This window comes from Perissodus microlepis, chromosome 6 (assembly GCF_051167445.1).
Source record: "Perissodus microlepis isolate ML-2025 ecotype Zambia chromosome 6, ASM5116744v1, whole genome shotgun sequence".
In the NCBI taxonomy this organism is placed as follows: domain Eukaryota; kingdom Metazoa; phylum Chordata; class Actinopteri; order Cichliformes; family Cichlidae; genus Perissodus; species Perissodus microlepis.
Window position 1 is genome coordinate 3,732,489 of NC_140466.1, and position 21,364 is coordinate 3,753,852.

The following is a 21,364-nucleotide window of genomic DNA, read 5'->3' on the forward strand; positions in this document are numbered from 1 at the left end:
TGTCTTGTATTTTCTGTGTAACTCAATTAAGAAAATAAAGAAAAACATTTTTTAAAAAGACAATTAAATGTGAATGTTCTTACTTTTTGACGATAATTTCTTGTGTTTAAATGTTATCAATAAAGTTGCGTTAAAAAGTAGCTGAACCCACTTCTTCATCCCCGGGGGGAGATTAGAAAAACAAACCTCCTGGAATTCAGTCAGTGCCCGTTTTTAAAATGCTGTCCGACTGTATTTAACATGTTGTGAATGTTTTTAGGAAACGTACTTACTGCTAAACATATTTTGAGCAGTTTTCCCTGGTTTCATTTACCCAAGGGAGTGTGTGTTTCCTGATTTGTAATGAAAGTGGAGTCATCCAGCGGAAATGGTCATTTTACGTTAGCTCGTTAGCCCACCGCGAATGCTGCTAAGTAGGTTAATCAAAAGCAGGGGCACAGCTTTAATTCCTGCTGATTTAACTGCACTTTAGGACGAGAAAGTTTTCACAGGCGCAGAGATTTTAGCTGGAAATACTATCCCGTCGATGATACAGTTGTAAGTTTGATATTTCTCCTTTTGCTAAAGCCAAATGAAGCTATTCCGTGGCCTGCTAACAGGCAGCTGCTGCAGCGAACGCTAACGTTCAACGCTGTAAACGTTAGCTCGGTCACGGCATACCGAAAGCTCCATTAAGCCAGCTATCTAAGCTCTGGGATGCCTGAGCGTCCTTTCAGTGAATTCTACAGCAGGTGCTTTTACACGTAGCTTCTATTTAAAGACACACCCGCGCCTATACTGTTGGTTTGTGACTCCTGCTGTATGTTCATTTTTTAAAAAATGTTTATTTTATGTTTTGCTGGATATTTTTGTAGACGCATTGTGACCTACATGTGCTTGTTTCTTTCAATCCTGTTGTGATTATCAAGCATTTATGATCTAGGGGGGAATGCTTGTCAGTGTGATCTCTGAATGTAAACCGTAGTAGCATTGAACAGTGAGCTGGCCTGTTTTACCACCTCATAGGCCAGATCTGCAGGCAGTATATGAGGCTATCTTCAGTTTAACCCCGACTTAGAAGAATTGCGAGGGTAGTTATTACCAGAACGCTATTAATGGTTTAGCATGTCATGAATGTGGCTTTCTTCTAACCTGACTCGATCACCATGGTAACTGATGCTAAACATTTAACCTGAGGAGTATACATGCGTCTGTCACATAACTGGCACAGAGACAGACAACCATTCACACAGTTTAGAATCACAAATTTTTGGAGCCAATTTCTTTGGAGCACCGCCACAGGCACAGAACAACTGTAGAAATCCTGACATATTCCAAGTGGAGAGCACTTTGTTTGCCTTGTTAATAGAAGATAAGTGGTTGTGTTTATTTGAAGTCTGACATTATTCAAGTTTATTCTCTTTTTGTATCACTCAGGTCTGAGGATGTACTCAAACAGATCTGAACACAGTTCCAGGCGGCAGTACAGCGAGAGAAGTTCACGGCAACGGGATGAATATGACAACAGATGGGAGAAAAGGCGTGACCCTCCCAGAGACATGCCACGGGAGTCGTATCATAAATATGGTGGGGATGGACGCAGCAGCACAGAGAGGAAAAGAAGTAGGGAGTACAGTGAGTCTCCGAAGAGGCTGTACAGCAAAGATACACTGAACAGGGACCGGAGCAGGAAGAGCCCGGCGAGGAGACGCATGTCTTCACCAGTGCGGGACCCCTCTGACAACAAAAAGCAGAGGTTTGCAGATGACGACGAGCGGGATTACAGGTACAGGCGTGAGGCTCAGGAGAAAACGTACAGGCCTTCACCGGACAGTTTTTCACGGTCGCATCTAACCAGGAATGTTGAAGATGCGTCACCACAAAATGAGGATTTCAAGTACAGGAAAACACCTCAGGACTCCAGGCACAGGCCTCTGCATGAGGAGTTCCCATACAGGCAGCTAAATGATGAGTTAACATACAGACGACTGTCGGGGTCTTACAAAGATGGAGATGAATATGAGAGGGGCCGGGATCCATCACAAGAGAGGGCACGATCACAGGAGAGGGTAAGTTTACATGATTGCTTAATGAGGGTTGGACGGGTTTTAATTGTGTGTTTGCATCAGTTTGAATAGTGTTTTAATTCCAAGTAATCATTTTGTGGTTTGATTAAAAATATTTATCCATGTCAAACAGAGTTATGTCAATCCCAGAGAGAGGACGGACAGTCCTCTCACTTCTGTATATGATGAGGATTATCGCCAAGCTGGAACAAGATATCCATTGAATGGTTCGAGCCGACAGGTGGGTTTGACGTTACACATGTTGATAAATCTTTATCACTTCAGACGTTATGGCTTGTAATTCCACTTGTCTCTGGCCACCAGATCAGAGCATAACTGGCCCCTTGTGTGGTTTTACTGATTTGTAATAAAAGAAGCAAATATTCATTACATCATATGCTGCTGGGTAGCCGAATAACAACAACAATAATAATTAATACATGCATAATAAGACAGGTTTTATTACTGCAGTGTGGTAAATGCTGATTGCATTTACCACACTGCATTCACTCCTGCATGTATCTGAGAGAGGAGGAGGAGGACCGGTGCTCCTCAGCCTGCAGTTTGGCTAATTGCAGAGAGTGTTTACTGTATTCTTGCATTATCCCAAATACTTCTTCAATATTTCTTGAATACTTCTACTGCATGAAACGTTACACTCATGCTGTAGCCACCTTGCTGTAGATTGGCACCTTCTCAGAAGTGTAACTCCAGTTGATAGGCCTATTTATTAGTAATAGCTTGGCACTTCACTTCAGCACACGTGTAGTTCTTATTCTTTATGAACTTGTGAAATTTCTGACATGATGCAAAAATAGAAATCTACCGAGCCAAATACTACAACATCTACAACACATGCAGCACAACACACACAGTAAAAACACCACCATGAAAAGCAGTATATCTGGGCTCTGATCCTGTAGCCCTGTTCACCTGTAACCTGACATAAATGAAATGACCACTCTAACGGTTTATCAATATGAGTGTGACAACAAAACGGGATGCACATCAAAACTGGCCTCAAAGTAGACAGAATATTGATTAACACAATAAACAGCTACAAGAAGAAAACGAGGTGTAATAGGCTCTAATTGTATTTCACTTGCTCATTATTCTGCAGTAGCTTTACAAATCCGCTCTCAGATGTCACGTACACTGCTGTTTCGTGTTTGATTTGCTTTCAGAAGTGTCTCAGAAAATTGTGTGAAAATGTTTAACCTTCCAGAGATTTGTTTGACTCTTATACCTGTGACGTTTGTGTGCTTCCCATCAGTCTTTTGAGAGTGATGCACCCAGTCGAAGTGCAGCTGTTTCTGAGCAGAAGTCAACCAAAGGCTTCCAGCGTTTCCTCGACGTGCTAAACAAGGGCGTGAATGTCGACGTTCTCACTAAGATTGTGACTCAGACCTCGGATGACGACGATCAACCCGTTTCTCAAACCTTATTACCGAGTCCTGCTGATCATCTGTGGTCTCCAACTCACAATGCTGGGAGGAATCAAGGAAGCCACCAGGATAACAGCTACTGGAGTGAAAGCGAAAGGTCCCGCAGACCAGTTTCCCCGGAGACTCATCGAAGGTCCATCAGCCCAAAACGGTGCCCACTCTCTGATGAAAAGCCCCTTCAGGGGAATGATGGCAGGGAAGCCTACTTCCGCAGCAGATCCAGGTCCCCCTTGGTGGTGGAAAGGGTGCCGCTGCCACCTGAGGATGAACACAAGCGTAGGCAAATGCAGGATGTGCTGCAGGCCATTGGCATGGATTTGGGATTTGAAGAGCTTGGCCAAATGTCTCATAGAATCCAGGAGCGGCTGTATGGGAAGAAGGATGGTGATTTGGCTCGGAAAGTTGGGAGGGAGAAGGGCACGAGGCGACCGATTTCCCCGAGACGTCAAAGTAGAGCATCATCATCATCAAGCAGATCTAGTTTTAGCCCCTTAAATCAGAATTATTACAGTAAAAAAGACTCGTACAGTGCAGAGAGGGATGTAACAGATGTGCATCAAGTATACAAATCTGCTGAGTATGACCAGAAGACGAGCAGCAGCACAGTACAGGACAGTAAGAACTGCGAAGGGAAATCTCAGGAGAGCGCTGCTGCATTACAACCATTTTCTCCTAATTCCTCATACCCTTCATCCAAACCTCCATCTGCTCCGGTGGTGCCGACGTACCCTCCGGTCAACTGCTCACCGATGCCATACCCACCTGTCCCGCCAGCTGTGCCTCCACCAATGCCCCATGTTGGGCCGGGGGTTATAATGCCACCCTTCGTCCCGTACCCCGGCATCCCGCCTATGAACATGTATCCAACCATGCTCCCACAAGCGAGCCACATGTTCCCGCATCACGTTAATCATCCACAGCCGCCGTATTTCAGCCAATCAAATGTAAGTGCAGTTCAGCCAGTGAACACAACGCAAAAATCCAAACCACTGACAAGGCCCCGCTGTTTGCAGGTTATTCAAACCAAAAAAAAGCCTAGATAAACGAGGCTGCGCAGGGTGGAAGTGAGACTTTGAAACTGACTGATGGAAACAGCTGGGCCTTCAGGGAGTCTCTTTTTAACCACAAAACACGCATTTGAAGCATCAGAGAACATCACAGTGAACATTTGCAAGCAATCAGTCCAGCAGCAACTAAGAGAACAACACAATGACATTATCAGCTACTGTATCGTGAGTTTGATGACAAACTGTAGGTGGTGCTGCAGCTCTTCTTGATTCTCGGTCTGCTCTCATACCCATCACACATTCACTAGTCTGCCACAACATTAAAACTGCCGACAGTGGAAGTAGAAACAGCTCGGGTCCTTGAATTCACATGGATGCTATTTTGACATTGTTACAGCTTTGATGCAGACCAGGCATTGGGCTGATGGCAGCAGCCTCCTCTCGTATGGCAGTGCAGCCCGTTATACTACAACAAGTTATTAAGCCAGCCTACGAAGCTGGACCACCATAATTCTCCGAGGTTCACAGGACCCAAAGGATCCACTGCAGCGTCCGCTCGGAGGTCCTGCATGCATGCCTGGACTCCTCAGGCAGTATGAAGCAGGTGGTTTTAATGTTGTTTGGTTGGTGTAGCTTATAATAACCCGGTCATTCTAGGAAAAAAATAAATAAAACAAATACTGAAAGTACAAAAATGTGTTATTTTGTTAAAGTTTTACTAAAATTTGATGCATTTTATTTTTGTGGACATCATATTTGTCTTTATATAGGAGCCTTTATGTTCATTAATTAGCTCAAAGGCCAACCTACAACTACAAGACATGCTCTACACTTCTGTCTCTTTACATATTTTTCTTATTCTGTAAACATGCAGAAATTTGCTGTATAAATATTGAACTGGATAATATTAAACAAAAAAGCAAATACTTTGACTGTGTGCTGAGTTATTGAACGTGTACAGATTTACTGTGGCGCTGTTCTCGCCACAACTAACTAGAAAGGCTCTGTAATAGAAAATATGAATTTCCAATTTTGTTTTTAAACAATGATTTAATCAATGAATTTGATGTTTTAAACCCAGAGCACATTTCTTTTACAGGAGAAAAAAGCCTTCGGCCAACGAGAGAGGCGAAACTGGTTTCAGCTGTTAACCTTCAGTTTCAGTCCAACCACAAGCAGCAGATAGGAATACAAATGTTTTTTTAAAAGCTTTATAAAATCATGTTAAAATGTCTAAGGTAGGGGAAATTTATTTGAAATAATAATTTATAATTATTTTGGTTAAAAGGTTTAAATTATAGAGACTCTATAAGATGCTCTATAGATGCTTTATAAGCAATACTACTCAAAAATGAAATTATCGTTATAGCAGCCAAAACATGAAAAAGTACTTTGGTCAATAAAATAAATGAATATAACAAATTAGCTCACAAAGTAACAAATTAGAATAAATAATGACATTTTCAATATAAAATTAGAGCAGTAATATTGAATAAAGTATTTGCATATATTTCTAAAAATGTGATTTTTAAAATAGAGCCAAGACTCAACATGTAACTTTAAATAATAGTGAGGTGAAGTTAATCATAATAATAATAATGATGATAGCCTTATTTATGGAAAAAAAAAACAGTGTATACAAAATGCTTTGAAGAAAAATACTAACTTCAAACAGAAAAGATCAAATCAGAGCTTTTAGGCTCCAGACCCTCACGACCCTGAAGGAGGACAGTAAAGGATAAATGACTGAATGAATGAATGTGTGTATATAATGAAGGGAAATATACTGAGTGAAGAAAAAGGCATGTTGCAACTGCAATTTTTTCTCTAAGGGGTTAATCTCAGGAATAATGGTTCAATACATCGTCATAGTTCAAAAATTAAAAAAAAAACTGATGTAGAGAGCATTTACAAACAGCTAAAAGGTGCGGTCTGAAGGGCAATCTTTAAACAGCGATAGTGAAATGTTTTTGCTTCTAAATGCATTTATTTTTATAAATAGTTTTATTTGGTAAGTAAATTTATAAAATGATAATTCTTTGCCAATGTACGACCACCTGACCTGTTTTTCTCCTGCATTGTCAGTACTCTGACCTGCAGGGGGCGCTGCTGTTACATTTCACTCACTTACACCACCGAAGCAATGTGATCAGTAATGGCCTCTTTCTGTTAACACCAGAAGCTCGTTTAGCTTTAATGGTTCCCATTTTTCTACCGATACGTCATTAATGTTGGAGTTTCACTGTTCTTGGTCCGAGTGGCTCTAAGCTTAAAAATGAAAAATCTTTCCACGATGTAAAAGAAGAAGCTCTCGTTTTCCACGGCAATAGTAGGTGACCAGTCTTTTTAGCAACGATGCTAAGTTGTGTAAACACCTTACAGTATGTTAGACCGACTGTCCACACGTTAACGAGTGTGATGTGACGGCTGCCGGGTTTGGTTGTTACTTGGTTACTTTGGTTGGCTCTGTGTTTGCTCATTAGGAGCGTTCATGTAAGCTAACGCTGAGGGTTTTGCTGTGAAACTGTGAAATAAGCATAAAGACAACATGAAAGCTCGAAGCTGGTTCCAAAATAGCCTTTATGTCTTTGTGTTTACATTATGGGAGGATGTAATGGCTTCACAATATACATACACATCTATCTTTACCCATACTTGCTGCATATTTCTTACTTACTGTTTCTGCTTTAGACACTTGGAGAGACTGCAGAATGAATCAACGTGAGTGGAAAGATGCTGTCCACAGACTCCAGAGACTTCTGGAGCCAAGCCGCCACAGCATGGGGAATGCCTCCAGAGGTTACAGAGAGTGGGACACTTACCATGAACACTCGAGATATACTGTTCCTGAACCACATAGGAGTGATGTGAGGTGGAAAGAGCTCAGTTCTTCATCTCATCATGTTCATAGTAAAGTCCCAGAGGTGGAGGACCCGGACGGAGAGCCGCTGTCATACAGTGAAGAGGATGTAGAGCTAGCAAGAAACAAGCAGCTCCTCAGAGAGATGGAGGAGAGAATTATGCACAAGAAAGCTACACTCGCCATGAAAACGCGGTTTGTGGAGACACCACCAGGTGTTTCTGGTGACGAGCCTACGGCTATGTGTGTAGGTCAAACTCTAAGAGACAGAGTGAAGGAGATTCTGATGCAGCGACAATACCTCAGCTATTTCTCAAAGGTGAGGAGCACTGAATAGACTCTCAGAGTAAAGTGTGTTTCTTTTTTTGCACAACCCACCTGATCCCCTTAGAATCAGATGTTTTGGTTCTTTTTTTGTTTTTGTTTATTTGGATAACAAAAAATATGACCTTCATATTATAAATACTTGAGATTTAGATGAAGTAGGGTACATAGGATTTTTGCCTTATTTTTTTATACAGGAAATATCTACATGAGATTTTCAGTGCTGAAAAACACAGGGCCTAATATAAAATAAAAGAAATGAAACCTCATCACTTGTAGACTCGTACTGACTCACTGTCACAATTTCAAAAATCTCGTTCATGTGTAAAGCTTTCTTTTTCTATTATTCAGGTGCAGTCGGCCAGAGAGAGAAGGAGCTCATCCTGCCCGAGCAAAGGCGGTGTGCTGCAGGAACAGCATCCTCTGAAGCTCAGAGTGAAGGGTCTAATGAAGAAGAGACACACTGTTGTACCACCTTACAGTGAACAGGTATGTGTCATGAAATCAATATCCTTAGTATCCTTATTTTCCTGTTATCTTGTTTTATGTACTTTAATAATGAAGGCTTGTAGAGCAAGGCCACTTTTGACTCACAAAGTGCTCAGCCAGACTGAAAAACAGGAAGTTTTAGTGCACCTGCATATTAATAGATAAGACACAGAAAATAGGAACTTTCTATATAAGCAATGTTTGAAACTGTGTGACGTGTAAAGTACCAAAATAAAACCTATATGAGGCACAGTTTATGATTCTAATGTTAGAGATCTCTTAGGGGTCTCTCTCTTCCGGAAGATGATTGAATAAAAAGAAATATAGATGTTTTAACACACTATATGAGTCGGTTTTCTCTGTTCTATCACGGGGACAAAAGAATCAGAGGTTAATATCGTGCCACACAAAGCCCTCACAGCTGAAGTGATTGGAACAAACATTTCGGATGGATGTAAATGGCCTGCATTTGTATAGCGCTTTACTTAGTCCCTAAGGACCCCAAAGCGCTTTACACTACATTTAGTCATCCACCCATTCACACACACATTCACACACTGGTGATGGCAGCTACATTGTAGCCACAGCTGCCCTGGGGTGCACTGACAGAGGCGAGGCTGCCGGACACTGGCGCCACCGGGCCCTCTGACCACCACCAGGATGTGTGTGAATAACAGTGTTTTCCCCCAAATTACAATGTGTTTGTGGTGTTAGTGTTTGTTTGTGACAAAGGCATTCAAGGTGCCTCTGTAACAGAGGAATAACCAGCTGCTGTTACTGTACAGTCCTTATGTTGTTGACCCAGCAGTTGACAGTCTTTCTGTTGTGTCATGGCAATGAAGTAGTAAATGCTAATGTTATCTTTTGTCTTAACATTATTAATGTGCTATAAAACGCTGAAATATGGCCATTATCTTTTGAGTGGTTGATGATTTGGAAGTGCTGAGAACAATTTCAGACGTGTTTACCTGAGACCTGGATCATGGCAGCATGTAATTATCCTTTTTATGACAGCATCTGAGCTTCTCACCACGAATCTGCTGGTTCAACAGTAAAGTGAATTTCTGACCTTTCTCAGGGCCCTGACGTTGCGTGGCCTCCTTCCAGCCTAAGCGTTACATCACCAGCTAAGAGAGAGGACGTCATCAACAAGGGTTTCGAGTGCTTCCTCAGCGTGCTCAACAAAGGAGTCGACATCAACTTGCTCAAACCTGAGGATGACTGTGGCGAGGTTGTACAGTTGATGCTTTTCTGCTTTTTCTTTGTATTTCAACCACACCACACCTCCACTTGCATGCAGTATTAAATGAATGAATCATAAAATAAGAAGAAGCTTTGATCAACATGAGAATGCTTTACTTTTCTACTCTTCTCTGAGTAATGACACAGTAATCTCTTTTTTCCTTCTCAGGTCCCTGGTGTGTCACTGCCACCTCTCGGCCGAAGCATTTCTTCACCAGCAAAGGATGAAAATAATGTCAACAAGGGTTTTGAGCGCTTCCTCAGCATCCTCAACAAAGGCGTGGACATCGAAAAGTTTAACAAGATTATGAGCAATGATAGAGAGGATCTTCCTTTAGGTGAGGAGCCCCTGAACATTCAGATCCCTGACATGGAGAGCAAATCAGATCCACCCTTTAGGACTGAGAAGCAACAGCTGAATAGTGGAGCTTCGCTGCTGGGCCTCAGACAGCCCAGTGAAAGTATACTCAGCATGGACAATGACATTGAGCCGAGCCCCACCCAGAGAAAGGAAAGCCAACGGTTGTTTAGTGGTGCCTCACTGCAAGGTCTCAGCCCACCCAGTGAAAACCAGTGCTCAAACAGTAGAGCCATTCTGTTACTCAGCCAGGCCAGTGAGAGCCAGTGGTCGAAGACTGAAGCCTCGCTGAAAGGCTTCAGCCATCCCAGCAAGAGCATTGGCAGCGGTGCCTCACAGCCAGTACTCGGCAAAGCCAGTGACAGTGAGCGGGCAGGCAGTGGAGCCCTGCTGACAGACTTCAACCACGCCAGTGAAAGCCAACAGTTAAATACCGGAGCCTCACTGTCAGGCCTCAGCCTACCTAGTGAGAACCAGCACTCAAAAACTAGACCCATTCTTCTAAGCCATGGATGGGAAAGTGAGAGCCATCGATCGAAGACTGTATCCTCACTGAAGGATCTCAGTCAGAAAAATGAGAGTCTACTCAGTACAGCCAATGAAGGTGAACCGGGCCTCAACCAGGCAAAGGAAAGCCAACGATTAAATACTGGAGCCTCGCTGAGGGGCCTCAGCCAGTCCAGTGAAGGTACTGGCAGTGGTGCTCCACAGCCTGGACTCAACAAAGCCAAAGACGGTGTGCGGTCAGACAGTGGAGTCCAGCTGACGGGCCTCAGCCAAGCCAATGAAAGCCAACAGTTAAATACTGGAGCCACATCACCCAGTGAGAACCAACTCTCAAACACTAAGCCCATTAGGCTAAACCTCAACTGGGCAAGCAAGAGCCAGTCGTTGAAAAGTGGACCCTTGCTGAAGGGTCTCAACCAGGACAGTAAGAGCCAGCATTTAAAGAGTGGTGCCTTAATTCCCGGGCTCGGTGATGACAGTGACAGCGAGTCAAATGGTAGAAACCTGCTGGCAGGCCTCAACAGGACCAACAGTAGAGAGAAAAAGACTGACTCATCTACTCGAGAGAGGCTCTTCTTACCTGGTGAGGAGGAGGAGAAGAAGAAGAAGAGCAAAAGAGACCACAGTTTGGGCTCTAGTAATCGATTAAAGTCTCCGGTGGCACTGAAGAAGAAGAAGGAGGAGGAAGAAACCTCATCGGTGAGTGAGCAGCATGAACAGCTGCAGAGCATTCTTAAAACTCTGGGATGGAGCCTGGACGTGGACGAGCTGAGCAAACTGGCAAACCGCACTCAGGAGAGGCTGTGCGGGAGAAAAAACGAACGTGTGAACAGCAAAGAGGAGCACGAGAGCCGCCAGAAGCACTCTCGTGACCGAGATCGCAGGAAGTCCTCATCAGGCTCTCCTCTGCGGAGCAGCAAAACAGACCAGAGTCAGGAGAGAATGCATGGGAGCAAGAGCGAAGGGAGGGTGAGGAAGAGTGAAGGGAGGAGGAGGACTGAGAGCAGAGGGGAGGACGAGACACAGCAGAGGCGCTCTCTTAGAGATCACAGAAATTCCTCGTCCTCATCTTCCTCCAGGTCAGCCTCTAGAAGCTCTAGCCCGAGCCCCTCATGCCGTCAACGCTCTCGCAGCAGAGATTTGAAACGGAGGCGGAAGGCCGAACGAAGCCGCTCGCGAGAAAGAAGCAGAGAGAGACTGGAACACAGAGATCGATGGAACAGCAGAGAAACACCGAGGGACAGAGAGCGAAAAGACTCAAAACATTTTTCTGCTTATCCATATTCACAAAATCCTGTGTTTCCTCATCCTGCTGCTTCTCCATATCCTGCTTCTCCAGACTACATTTTGTCTCAGTACTCGCATTTTGCTCTTACCCAGAGTGGCCACTACAGCGGTGCTACAAATCCTTACTGGTCATACAATCAGTACAACACTCCTCCCTCTCTTTCTGCCAGCAGCCAAGCTTACCCACACTTTCCTGGCTCTGTAGTGGCACCTAACATGGCTTTCCCTGATCCCAGCCTTCTTACAAACAGTGCCTCATTTCCAAACCCGGACCTGTCTGTGAGCGAAGGCCAAGATGGGTCAGCCTCTGTTTCCCGCTGCCTGAGAGTCATCAATACCGAGCAGGCATCCTCTCAGAGCCTCACAGGTGGACACAACTGGAGACGGGGTCGCAAAAAGCTTATGGGAGATCTCAGGAATCCCAAAAGTATTTTAGAGAAACATAATAATGCATTGAAGACACCACTGGCACCACAGGACTCAAAGGTATGCACAAAGACTGTGGGTAATGACCCCTGCACTGAGGAGTTAAAAGAGGAGAAGCCGCAGCTAACAGAGGAGGAAATAAAGGCGAACCTGAGGAAAAAGGTTGGTGTTCAGTCAGTTTGGCCAGCTCTTGAGGCCATGCCATGCTAAGAGGTTAGGTTGTGCCATTATTTGCCTTGCTCAGGTCTTCCAGGTATTTTGTTGTTGTTGATAATGAAATGTAGTGACTCAGAGGACACTGAGCACAATTACTTCAGTATATTTAATGAAGCCATGCATGCTGTTACCTTCATCCAGTGAACATTTTCAGTTAGAAGGGGTTCAAATTTGTTTTCTTTTCTTTTTTAAATATATTTTTGACCGTCATAACTTCTTAAGTGCAGGAGATATCCGCATGAAATTCTTAATCCCAGTGTGAGCATCAGTATCTTGGATGTGTCAGATTCTCACTGATGTGATATCTGTGGCATAGAGGAGCAGAGCATTGGTACCATGGATGCTTTGTCTGCTTTATCAGCCCTAAAAATTTCATGTGTTTTATCTCCTGTACTTATGAATGTATTTTACATAATAAAATGCTCCATACATACTTTAAGATTCTTCTAAATCAGAAACGTTTAGTAGTACGATGGTAAAATTTAGCCCAACTTTATTAAATTTTGTTATGCAAAAAATGAAAAAAAGATCTAATTCAGCGGATGGATTATTACTTTATTTTTTTCTTTACTAAAACTGTAGGAAGCTCAAAGTATTTCTTTGATGTGTGTTTTTGGTCTGAGGATCAACTTCAGCAGAATTCCCAGTACTGAGTCTGAGACACTTAAGACGTGTCAATATGTATTTTAAGCATAAGCAGACGCTGTCACACGTCACTAAAATCATTTCCATTTTTAGAATTTTAAACATTTGAAGACATGACTGATGCCCTGCATGTGTAACAGTTGTCAACCATGTCATTTAAAACCTTAGATATACTTTTCTGAGTATCATTACTTCATCTGAATCTCAATTTCATAATCCTGATCTCAGTCTGTCGTTATGTTTTACATTATCTCTGCTATAATCTGGAATTGTTTCCCTGCTTTATTTTTCTAGCTTGAAGCTTTTAACCAGAAGGTAAAGAACACGAGCCAGATGCCTCAGTCCAAAGTCATGCAGCCGGCAAACTCCCTGATCTCTGAGATAGACTGAACAAAGTAAGTATATTCAAAGGAAAATTAAAGGATAATTCCACTTCAGCCTGGCACGTTTCCTATGATTCATAGTTAAAAGGTTATTCTGGTTCTGCAGGTTACGGTTCTCCATCTTTGTTTTTGAGCACTGGCTGAACAATCACGCACAGCTCGTGGAGCGTGACTGTAATATTAAAGCCTGAACCATGAAATCATTTCAGAAATGTAAATTTGTTGAAATTGGAATGTTTGTTGAACCTTTTGTCTGTAAAAAAAAAACCAACTTTTGTTACAGCCGGCATATTTTTGCAGGTTATTGTCTCAGTAGCGTTGCATGTCCCAGTGCGGCTCCAGTTCTTCCTTTGGAGATAACCAGCTCACTTTTCCAAAGGTTTACGTGCTGATGGTTACGGGCAGTTGTTTGCAGAACTGGGGTTCAATTTTTTTTAATGAAATCTGTTGGCTGAAAGTGCTGATTTCATGCAGCAGAGCCACGATCAGCAGTGGTTTCAGCATTAGCACAGCTTCAGTGAAAAAGAGCCGCATGTCTTTAAGTCCTGAAAAATTCTTTATTTACATTTTTCTTTAACTGCATGCTGATGCAAATGTGTTTGATCCTGTCTGCTAACTATTTTTTTTCCTCCTTTTTCCAGGCGTCTGTGTCCAGTGAAGATTTTTATTTTTTCAGCCTTGTTCACATGTTTAATTCTTCCTCCACATTTGTCCCTGACCTCTAACGCCTGACTGTCATCTGAAATAGATTTTTGCACAGTTCATTATTGGTCTGCTTTCATGTTTTAGCTCTGTGCTTCTGTGAATGTCACCAGTTTTGTTTAATGTTGATTACAAGAACTATTTTTTGTAGGCCGTACTGTAGTTTGTTAATGAGAAATGAATATTTTCATCGTTAAAAATGTTTCAGCCTGTACAGTTTCCAGTTTTACATTCACTCTGTCACACTAATAAAGAAATCTTACAAAAACAGGCGTGCGTGTTCATGACTCATAACTAACTGTACATTTACACAATATGGACAAAACCACTGGGCCACATAGTAAGTACATTTCATTTATACAGCACCCTTCAAGACAAGAATCACTTGCCAGCTTCACAAGAAAGCATAAAGAAAAGTGTTAACTAAATGCAAGTCTAAAAAAAAAAAAAAGACGTTTTTATTTGTTTCTTAAAAGAACAAATAAAAACGTCCACTGAGTCCACAGACCTACAGCAGCTGCACAAACACACTTTGAGACATACAGAGGAGGGTTGGACTTCTGCGGTTAGTTGGCAGGGTGTTGGTGACTCTGACTCCTCTCTGTAGCTTCACATGGTCTGACAGCTTGTGGCTGAGTTCCTAAATAACATAAATTACAGCTGATGGTGGAAGGATCCTCAGGCTTTTTATAGAGCGCCACCTTCAGGTCTATCTGTTTTTCACATTATGCTGAACATGGTCTTTCATAAAGGAAGTAACCTGAGTTGTGTTCATGTTCGGGGAAGGTTTGGGTGAAACTTGAGTTACTTGGGAACTGGTTAACAAGTGGCCTGAGATGAAGAAAACATCACAAAATTCCAAGTCACCCACATTTTAAATAGAATTTAGATACCGTTATAATCACAGCATTGTCGTGTTTGACCTGAAGTGTTTCAGCACACAAGACTTTATCAGCAAATTAAACAGATAAGATGAAAACTGAGATAAATGTGCTCTTTGTGTTAAAAGGACAAAGGCACATTTGACGTCCATTATAGGTAATTAAAGACCCTCTGCACTGTGAGTGATAACGTAATTGAAGATCCAGTTGTTCATCTAAAGTTCGTCCTTCTCCTCTCCCGGGCAGTAGCATGCTGCCCTCTGGCTGTTCATGTACGGTCTGCAGCCTAAAGTCCACACTGTGTTGAAGAAGGTGTCTGCTACAGTCTCACATGCTGAGAAATAAGAAACAGGACAGCACAGGATCAACAGAAGGTGACGTACTCGGATTACAGTCAGACCGTATCAATGATTAAAATATCACGAAGAAGAACATGACGGTGCATGAAAGGTTAAAATATTACTGACTTTCCACTTTGGACACGAAGCCGAGGCTCTTCTTGAGGTCCGAGCAGATGCTGTGGAGGCACCAGCGGAACTTGGAGTCGCAGCGATACTTGTTGGAGCCGCAGGTGTCGTAACACATATCCAGCTGATTGCAGCACTTAGTCATGGCAGGGATGCCCATGTCCATCTGACACACAGCAGGAAAGATCAATGTGTTTGTGTACAAGTGCAGGCCTCACACAGGATAATGATTGAACATTATTAGCTCCATCAGAAATAGGTTTGTTGTTTGTTCTGAGATCAGGTTTTATTTTGTTTTCATCGGACGAATTTTTACAGCACTGCTGTCGCCTCTCTGTGTGGACTTTTTGTGGACTTTTTTATTACATAAACAAAGTAATATTTCTTTAGTAAACACCTCAGATGCTTTTAGATTGAGTGCCTTTATTAAAGGTGGAGTTCACCCTCTTTTTCCCCCAGTCTACTTGCATACACTCCTGTTTTTCCCAAGTTCTCCTGGATTTTAAAAGCATCTCCCACAGCCTCCTGCTTTGCTGTTCCTTCATGGAAACTCCACTAATTAATAGCTGTAATATACATTAGGTGTTGGCATGTATGGAGTGTATGCCTGTTTCTATACAGATGTGCATATAATACTTTGCAGACAGAGCCTTCCTCCTGTCTTAACTGCTGTCACTTCATCACTTCACTTCTTTACTTAGAAGACACAGTAAAGATGTCCTGGTTACTGAAAACAATAAAATGTGTAGAAACAGAGCAGAGGCTTCTAACGTTCAAGATTCCCAGAGAGACACATGAAGTCTAAAGAAGACGAAGCTCCAGCAGCTCTTGAAACTGGCTTACACTTTTTCTGATTAGAAGCAAATGCTCATTACTCTCTATGGGGCCTCGATTGTCCTCCACCAAAACTCTATAAGCGCCTTGTGAAGATGGATCCAGCTTTTCATAACAGTATTGATGATTTCCAAATAAATTTGCTCTAAACAGACAGAAGAGACCTACCCCTTCTGGAATAGGAAGACCGAAGAAGTAAGAGCTACATCCATTTGGTTCTGGCATCTGGTAGCCTGAACGAGGAACAGGAGCTTTACCTGAGGGAGAAATAGCAATAAATAAATAAATTGATCAAAATTAATTAAAATGTAGGTCATGTTTTGCAACAGGCCAGCAGGACTGTGCTGGGCTCTGCTTGATACCCCCGTGGATTTAAAATAGATCCATGTTTGCACATAGATGACATGTTGCACATCACTTGATGTTTGACCCAGTCAGCACATAAAATCTCTCCTATCAGAGTTCACAGTCCATTTCCAGGCTCAGATAACAACCACGACAAATATCAGAGTGTACAAGACCTTTCTGAATAAATCCTATTAGCTCCGAGAGAAGGAGGTGATTAAGAAGTTATCAGGTGAGATAACTGACAGAGTGACAGAGGAGGATCTGCAAAAGCTGTGCGTACATACTTACTAACTGGGCACATTTGTAATCAGCTGATTTGTGTTTATTAGAAATAGCATAAGATGATTACTTGGATTACTGGAATCATGATCGTATTCATAAAGGGTTCAGTTTTAGGGCATTCTTACAATTAAAAGAGCTGGCTGTTCAAAGGTGAAGAGCGGCTTTGTTCAAGCTTTAAATATTAAATGCTTCAAAAAAGGAGGCAGAGTTCGTTTAAGACCGTTGTCTACTTGCTCGAAGGTGACTGCCGGAGACAGAGACTCTCCAACATGCAAGAACGTGTAAGAACGTGGGGCGCCAGTCTGGAACAATCTCAGAGTAATGTACACAACATAAAATCTTGAAGACTCAAATTATCATTAAAACATTCAGAGAATCTGGAGGGAAGGGGCAAAGCTGAACATCATCCGCTGTCTTCTTTGGGACAGAGCACGTTTGAAATGGACTGAGGCCAAGATAAAAACTTTTCTGTGGTCAGATTCATCAAAATGTGACATTATTTTTAGAAAACATGGATGCCGTGTCCTCCACACTATAGAGGACGGGACTGTCTGCTTTGTTCAGCCATCAGTGCTCAGTCCTAAAGCCTGCATCTCTGACGCTCGGGTGCATCAGTGGCTTTGGATCTGGCAGCTTGCACATCTGGAAATGCACCATGAATACTGAAAGGTATCGACAGGTTATAGAGAAGCACATGCTCCCCCATCAGGATGACGCCTTTTTCAGGGAAGGCCAAGCATATTTCAGCAAAACAACACTAAACCACAAGCTGTTCCAGCAGCATGGCTTCGGGTGCTGAACTGCTAACCTTTCTATGATTTGTTCCTGCCACCAAATTAACATGAACGTAACATTTTTCTCAAAATGTTGCATTTTGTCAGTTTAAAAATGTGTAACGTTCAGCGTCAAATGTTCTATTCTGAATATATTAGGAGTTTATGAGATTTACAAATCCTTCCATTCTCTTGTTATGTACACTTTACACAGCTTTTCAAACTTTTTCAGGATCGGGGATTTAATTTGCTGCTCGTCACAGACCGCAGATGAGGGATGACATCATACAGAGCCAGCAGTAGAAAAAAAGCTGCCTGAAACTGAATGTTTAGAGCAGCCTGAAGCGTTTTATATTTACTGACCTCGTAATTTGAAACTCTGACCATTTCCAGTGCAGGTATCTAGCTTTGCTGTTTATCAATAATTTTATTTATGTATGCTTTTTATTATAAAGGCCCTACGATAATACATACACAGATGCATACATGGCCTTATACCAGACTATGCAATACCACATGTTCACCTAGCAGACCTACCATATCTGCAGCGGTATTGACACACTCCGTCACGTCCGCCCATGAACTCCAGCATGGAGTCAAAGTATCCGCCGACGGCCTCAAAGCTGTCGCGGAGGGTCCCTAGTCCCCAGTCCCCATCTTCATCCCCTCCCTGTGTGCTTTCAGCTGCTTGGCCCTGTGCAGGTGGTGCATTTGCTGGGTCTCCGGCCTCCTGACTGAGAGCGCTGTGGATGAACAGGCCCAGCGGGAGCAGCAGGACGGGAGTGAGAAGAGCCCAGCGGGTCATCCTGTGCTACAGGCAGCTCAGTGTGAACAGAGAGTTCAGAGAGTGAGGGAGCGACACTCAGTGAGGTAATACTGAAACTGTCTGCGTGACCTGAACTTTAAACCTGACTCAGGGACGGCCTCATATGTGGAGGAACAAAGTCCGGCTTCTATCTCATCTTTTTAGCATATCTGAACTTGTGCTGTTCCTGTTGACGGATGACAAAGTGTGTTTGTTCAGTAGCTCACACAAAGTGATCCAATCACACACAAAGCAGACACATTAAACACGGGGTCTGGGGGTCTTCCTCTGAGAATTTCAGAGAATCAAACACTTACATTCCCTCCACTGTGTTAGTTTTTTATACAACAATTTATATATAATTTATATATTTTCTGTATCATAGATGTGATAGAAATATCAGGAATATACTGCAAAGATGATCCTTCTACCTCTTTGATGGCTGTTTTACCAACATGTAAAAACATAATTTCTCTGTTTCCATATTTTTTAAATTAATTTTGACAGATATACAGAAAGAAAATTAAAACACAGCAGGAAATTATATAAATATATCCTAAATATTGAAAGGAGATGTTAGATTGAAGTCTTTTGAAATTGTCATTTGTGTAGCAATATGTAACCATTGCTTGTAAAATGTTTCTTGCGGCTTCTGTTACATCCATAAGATGAGAGAAGCTGTCTCTAATTTTCCGTTGCACATTTAGAAACCCCAAGTTCCTGTTTTTGTAAGGTGCACGACTGTTCACTTTCGCTTTTCTGCATGGCTCGTACACATGTTAGTTTGTGAAAGATCACACTCTGTATGGGGACGACTGGAAAGTTTGATAAAAGTCATGGCTTGTATGGTATGGCGAGGGGCCACACACACACACACACACACACACACACACACACACATACAGACACACTCGCTCAGAGACGCCTGCCTTAAACTGTCATGTGGATAACTGAACTGTGTGTAACTGGTGTCAATAAAAGAGGCAAAGAGGGAAGTCAGGTTTGGAGTTGCTTGGATGGGCGAGTGGCAACACTTCTCACCTCGACGCTCGGCAAGAAACCAGTTGAGCTCTGAGTGTCTGCTTTGTTCGCAGTGACAGGTCTCTGAGACAATGAGGTCTGTGAGTTTTGACCTAACAGGCCATGTGTCTGCGTGTACACCTGCAGTTTATTTGACAGGAAAAAGACACAGAAAACAAAGTTAAAGATAAAAGGGACTAATACATTTTGAAATATATTATTAATATTTTAGTACATGTGTTCCTGCCCCCCTGTGAGCCTGACCTGGATAAGAGTCTAACAGAACGGCTGGATAGAGACCACCTCTCTACTTTTAAGAGGCTTCATTATCTATCCGCAGTATGATTAACTGATGTTCATCCCTGCAACATACACTTTATTTAACAGCTACGACAGTCAGTTTTCTTTAAAAACGCTGTTTTCTTACTGTTCAGTGCACTGAACAACATCGGCAGTAATTACAGAATATATATAAATATAATCAATTTATTTAATCAGTTAATTTCATTTAAAACATTCAATAAATGCATGAATGCATTTTTATTTAATAGTAATGGTGTATTTGGTTACTTCATTTTGGCACTCATGGCTCTCCATAAAACAAAGAGAGGACTGTGACATTAACTGTAATGATAACTCATTTTGAAATAAATCACCAGTGCTGCCGGTGTGTGTGTAACATCATTTGACTGTGATGCTTTAAAGCAGGAAAACACAAATTTTCTTATTTCCACAAATTCCTCTCATTTGTTTAATAAAACGAACACCAGGAATAATATTTAACATCTTTAAAAACCTTATTTATCTATTGTCTGCCTTTTGTGACTGAGGCTGCTCCTACTTCCCACAGCCTTACAGTCAGTTTACACAGCCTTTAAATACAGTATAACAGCAAAATCCTGACATGGGCGTGGACTTTGGCATTGAAACTGTGAAATGACTTGCAAAAAGAGAGAAAAGGAGACTGTGGCTCTGTTTGTTAATTGTGGTTTTAATTATAAGGCGGTGGAGGAAATGTCAGTAGTGGTGGACAATGTCTGGAAATGTGTCACAATTAAAATTCTTATGGAAAAAAAGAAAAATGTTAAAGCAAGTTGTATGAATAGAATACCAGGCTGTAGTAGAGATACATTTAAGAGTTGTATGGAAGAAAATTTAACACAAAAGCTGTTTTTTGCACATTTTATTGGACTACTTGGATTTTTTACATGGTTGATGATGGATGATGATGATTTCAATTCCATTTTTTGTAGCATGTGTGCGTTTGTTATGTGTTTTGTCAATAACCCATTTCCTTTCCCATTTTACAGAGCATGGTCTGATTTCATACTGACTCCGGTGTTTAAGTTTAGAATCTACAGGGTGGGCCATTTATATGGATACACCGTAATAACATGGGAATGGTTATTAAAGTCCTGTTTGTGGCACATTAGTATATGTGAGAGGGCAAACTCCTCAAGATGGGTGGGGCCATGGTGGCCATTTAGAAGTCGGCCATCTTGGATACAACTTTTGTTTTTTTTTCAATAGGAAGAGGGCCATGTGACACATCAAACTTATTGGTAATGTCACAAGAAAAACAATGGTGTGCTTGGTTTCAACGTAACTTTATTCTTTCATCTGCTGACAGTGTTAATTCAACTTTTAAACGTTACCAGTGCTGCCAGTGTGCCATAACAACCACTTTTAAGCTGTCACCTCTGTCTGGTCTTTATGATGCTCAGCTCTTCTCCATCTTTCCTGCTCTCTTGATTTCCCAACCTGCTGGACTCCTTGAACCTCTGAGACCAGGGTTGGACCAGTTAAACTGAATTGTCAACTATCTTACATACTTCATAACATCATGGTTTTAATAATGTATCTTACATTTTAAAAAAAGTAACAAAGGTGGATAACTCAGATTGCACTGATTGTTTATTTCAGTATCACTCTGTGAGAGACAGTCTAACACACTTGGCTTGGTATTTTATATTATTGTCCGATCAAATATGGTAAATAACTTCAAAAATGCGCTGTTA

At 42.0% G+C, this 21,364-nt stretch overlaps 3 protein-coding genes across 6 annotated transcripts; 2 read left to right on the top strand and 1 right to left on the bottom strand.

Annotated features, from left to right (window-relative positions):
• The first annotated feature begins 362 nt into the window (after nt 1–362).
• On the top strand, nt 363–5,424 carry LOC146384835 (uncharacterized). 3 transcript variants are annotated; one of them, XM_084930248.1, is made up of 4 exons: nt 363–537; nt 1,417–2,048; nt 2,179–2,286; nt 3,319–5,424. In XM_084930248.1, exons 2-4 carry the CDS (start codon nt 1,425–1,427, stop codon nt 4,531–4,533), a joined length of 1,947 nt encoding a protein of 648 aa, XP_084786374.1. In that variant the 5' UTR covers nt 363–537; nt 1,417–1,424; the 3' UTR covers nt 4,534–5,424. The 3 variants fall into 3 exon arrangements, with proteins under 3 accessions (XP_084786374.1, XP_084786376.1, XP_084786375.1); XM_084930250.1 differs by lacking the exon at nt 363–537 and adding an exon at nt 581–799; XM_084930249.1 differs by lacking the exon at nt 363–537 and adding an exon at nt 581–731.
• Nucleotides 5,425–6,531: 1,107 nt separating this feature from the next.
• Nucleotides 6,532–14,206, top strand: LOC146384836 (uncharacterized). 2 transcript variants are annotated; one of them, XM_084930246.1, is made up of 7 exons: nt 6,533–6,826; nt 7,189–7,676; nt 8,033–8,170; nt 9,249–9,401; nt 9,582–12,152; nt 13,146–13,246; nt 13,876–14,206. In XM_084930246.1, the coding sequence occupies exons 2-6, from the start codon at nt 7,209–7,211 to the stop codon at nt 13,239–13,241; spliced, it is 3,426 nt and encodes a 1,141-aa protein (XP_084786372.1). In that variant the 5' UTR covers nt 6,533–6,826; nt 7,189–7,208; the 3' UTR covers nt 13,242–13,246; nt 13,876–14,206. The 2 variants fall into 2 exon arrangements, with proteins under 2 accessions (XP_084786373.1, XP_084786372.1); XM_084930247.1 differs by having other exon boundaries at nt 6,532–6,826; nt 13,146–14,206.
• Nucleotides 14,207–15,020: 814 nt separating this feature from the next.
• Nucleotides 15,021–18,384, bottom strand: LOC146384837 (group XIIB secretory phospholipase A2-like protein). Its single transcript, XM_084929944.1, has 4 exons — nt 18,059–18,384; nt 16,287–16,375; nt 15,285–15,450; nt 15,021–15,151 (listed from the first exon to the last, which is right to left on the bottom strand). The coding sequence occupies exons 1-4, from the start codon at nt 18,324–18,326 to the stop codon at nt 15,033–15,035; spliced, it is 642 nt and encodes a 213-aa protein (XP_084786070.1). The 5' UTR covers nt 18,327–18,384; the 3' UTR covers nt 15,021–15,032.
• Between the last annotated feature and the right edge of the window lie 2,980 nt (nt 18,385–21,364).

What these genes read in the sequence shown, in the direction of transcription:
- LOC146384835 (XM_084930248.1), top strand. Translation starts at nt 1,425, where the DNA reads ATGTACTCAAACAGATCTGAACACAGTTCCAGGCGGCAGTACAGCGAG. An exon ending in GGGCACGATCACAGGAGAGG is followed by an intron (nt 2,049 to 2,178) that starts GTAAGTTTACAT and finishes CATGTCAAACAG; the next exon opens with AGTTATGTCAATCCCAGAGA. An exon ending in TGAATGGTTCGAGCCGACAG is followed by an intron (nt 2,287 to 3,318) that starts GTGGGTTTGACG and finishes GCTTCCCATCAG; the next exon opens with TCTTTTGAGAGTGATGCACC.
- LOC146384836 (XM_084930247.1), top strand. Translation starts at nt 7,209, where the DNA reads ATGAATCAACGTGAGTGGAAAGATGCTGTCCACAGACTCCAGAGACTT. An exon ending in TACCACCTTACAGTGAACAG is followed by an intron (nt 8,171 to 9,248) that starts GTATGTGTCATG and finishes GACCTTTCTCAG; the next exon opens with GGCCCTGACGTTGCGTGGCC. An exon ending in AGGCGAACCTGAGGAAAAAG is followed by an intron (nt 12,153 to 13,145) that starts GTTGGTGTTCAG and finishes TTATTTTTCTAG; the next exon opens with CTTGAAGCTTTTAACCAGAA.
- LOC146384837 (XM_084929944.1), bottom strand. Translation starts at nt 18,326, where the DNA reads ATGACCCGCTGGGCTCTTCTCACTCCCGTCCTGCTGCTCCCGCTGGGC. An exon ending in GTCTTCCTATTCCAGAAGGG is followed by an intron (nt 15,451 to 16,286) that starts GTAGGTCTCTTC and finishes GCTGTGTGTCAG; the next exon opens with ATGGACATGGGCATCCCTGC. An exon ending in CTTCGTGTCCAAAGTGGAAA is followed by an intron (nt 15,152 to 15,284) that starts GTCAGTAATATT and finishes CTTATTTCTCAG; the next exon opens with CATGTGAGACTGTAGCAGAC.